Source organism: Centroberyx gerrardi, chromosome 15 (assembly GCF_048128805.1).
Source record: "Centroberyx gerrardi isolate f3 chromosome 15, fCenGer3.hap1.cur.20231027, whole genome shotgun sequence".
NCBI lineage: Eukaryota > Metazoa > Chordata > Actinopteri > Beryciformes > Berycidae > Centroberyx > Centroberyx gerrardi.
The window spans coordinates 26417114-26419613 of NC_136011.1; the positions used below are offsets into that span (position 1 = coordinate 26417114).

The window sequence follows — 2500 nt, forward strand, 5'->3', positions numbered from 1 at the left end:
ATGTCATCAAATGGGAGTCTGTGGCTCTAATGTGGACTAAATTAGGGTCCTTGATATGAAAAAGTTTGAGAATCTCTGGTCTAGTGTGTCCCCAGCTTAAGATGATTTTGTTCAAATTCTAATTGGAGGCTTTGCATTTATTTAGCACAAATGCAACATAATTGAACACATTTATTACACAGTACAACACTTTTACTGTCGTTATCCAACCTTTGTCCCGCAGTCCTTTTTTCCAGATAAAATGTATCTAATAACTTTCAGAGGCCCGTATAAAATGATGATGTTGCTCTTTAAATACACTGAGGCTCAGAGGCTTTACCTGCAGCCCCAAGCAACCAGAAAACTTTAGTTGGTCAAGTTTCTCTCTCTCTCTCTCTTCTCTCTCTCTCTTTTTACAGCTCTGTCTCTCTCCCTAACTCTCTCCTGTGTGTGTGTGTGTGTGTGTGTGTGTGTGTGGCTAACTGTGATAAACGAGGTTAATCGGACACGGTACCACAGCACAGGATGGGTTTTATTAACTGTAATAGCCATGGAGCTGGAAGTGTTTTTCTTTGTGTGTGTGTGTGTGTGTGTGTGTGTGTGTGCGGGCCACAGGAGGCTCTGGTAATAATGCTGAGAGCCTCAGAAGGCTGAACCACTTTATTTCCATTTTGCGGCTCTACGCAGTGTGTGTGTGTGTGTGTATGAGTGTGTACATGCATGTGTTTGTGTGTTTGCATGCATTCGGGCATATGTGCAGATGAAGAGGTGTGTGTGTCTGTGTGTATGTGTATGTGAGTATGGTATACGTATGTGTTTCTGTGTGTGTGTGTGTGTGTGTAAATGTGACTGTGTGTATGTGTGTGTGTGTGTGTGTGTGTGTGTGTGTAATACATCACTCTTATCCCTGAGCTCCCTAAATGGGTGGACAGAGACCACCTGAGCCTGACATGACAAATAGCTCTATGCTAATAACAGGTGTGTGTGTGTGTGTGTGTGTGTGTGTGTGTGTGTGTGTGTATGCTTGTGTGAGCATGTGAATCCAATTTCAGTTTTTTTCACGTACTACATATGTGTGTGTGTGTGGCTCTGCATGTAAATGTGATTGTGTACAAATACATATGTTTGTGTGTCTCTGTGTGCTTGTGTATCGACAGAAGCATACATGTCTGTGTGTGTGTGTGTGTGTGTGTCAGTGTGGAGGTGGGAGCCAGGAGCCAAGGTTAAAACATATTTAGCAGGCCGTTGTCGTCTGCTATTCTTCATGTTTAGAGGATGATACATGCTGCTGTCTGCAGGACTACAGTCTGGTTTCACTGCAGGCTCCCACACATAGAACTACATCAGATAGACAGGTAGTGACAGAAAGAAATAACATGCACTCCGCTGTTTTCATTTTTATTTTCTCTTCTCTTCTCTTATCTTTTATGGATGTTTTATTGCCATGCAAACAAACAAAATGAAACAAATCGAAAGCAAAACTAAACTACATTGCCCTAAACTGAACTACTCAGAACTAAATTTCTCCTCTGTGGTTCCAGGAATCGATCCTCAGATTTTTAAACACACAGGATCATCTTCTTCTGCTTTTCAATTTCCGGCAGACTCTACACCTTTTAGTACATTGCTGTCACTTCAGTTCTTTACATTTGCTGCAATTTGTACTGTTGAATTTCTGCTTAAGTGTGTGTGTGTGGGGGGGTGATTTTCTTTTATAAACGTATTTTTATAGCATTTGGTATGCCTCTAGCTGTTGTTTCATATAGCACTAATACATGAGGGTGTGGGCTTTACTGTGATTATGACTAGTTATGAGGCACAGATGAAGCTTTTATACAACCGTTACAAATGCATGTATACTCTCTGACAAGCAGTGTGTATACATGGAATAAAAAAACGTGAGTCTTCGATCAATCAGTCTGTTTGTGTGAATCAAACTATTGTAAATGTGCCAATACAGGCAGCTGTACCTCACACTGTGATAAGTCCCGAGTGATGAAGAGGAGCAAAAAGAGCAGGAAATCCAAAATGTCAAGGAATCCAGCTCAGGGGTTTCACTGATGAACACAAATCTATTTTTCTATCTCTTCAGCCCACTGGGGTATTTTACGCTCATAAAGGCCTTATGAAGCTAAATGTCAAACCAGAGGAGAGAAAGGTCTCTGAGTAAGACTGAGGGAAAATCAAATGGCAGAAAATTAAGATAATTAAGACAGAGGCGCTGACGGATCCATATTAGAGCAGGCACAAAGATATACATACACACACGCGCGCGCACACACACACACACACACACACACTCACCTGGTACGGAGGTTCCCAGCGCGACGAACACTACTGCAGTGACGGAGTCTTTCAGGCCCACTGTGCAGCCAAAATGGGAGGCCAGGTCCCCTGTGATAACATGTAAGGATAACCATCATCACCATCACCATCATCATCATCATCATCATCATCATCATCATCACCACCACTCAACTGCATACTACCATCCAATAAAGCATAAATGCAAAAAAAACTG

The 2500-nt window shown here is 42.0% G+C and overlaps 1 protein-coding gene across 1 annotated transcript in view; it reads right to left on the reverse strand.

Moving 5' to 3' along the window:
* The window catches only part of slc8a1b (solute carrier family 8 member 1b), a 155090-nt gene that overhangs the window by 8288 nt on the left and 144302 nt on the right, over positions 1-2500 (reverse strand). The window contains exon 8 of the mRNA XM_078288680.1: positions 2284-2373. Coding sequence (XP_078144806.1) covers positions 2284-2373 — 90 coding nt within the window. The remainder of the gene's footprint in view (positions 1-2283; positions 2374-2500) is intronic.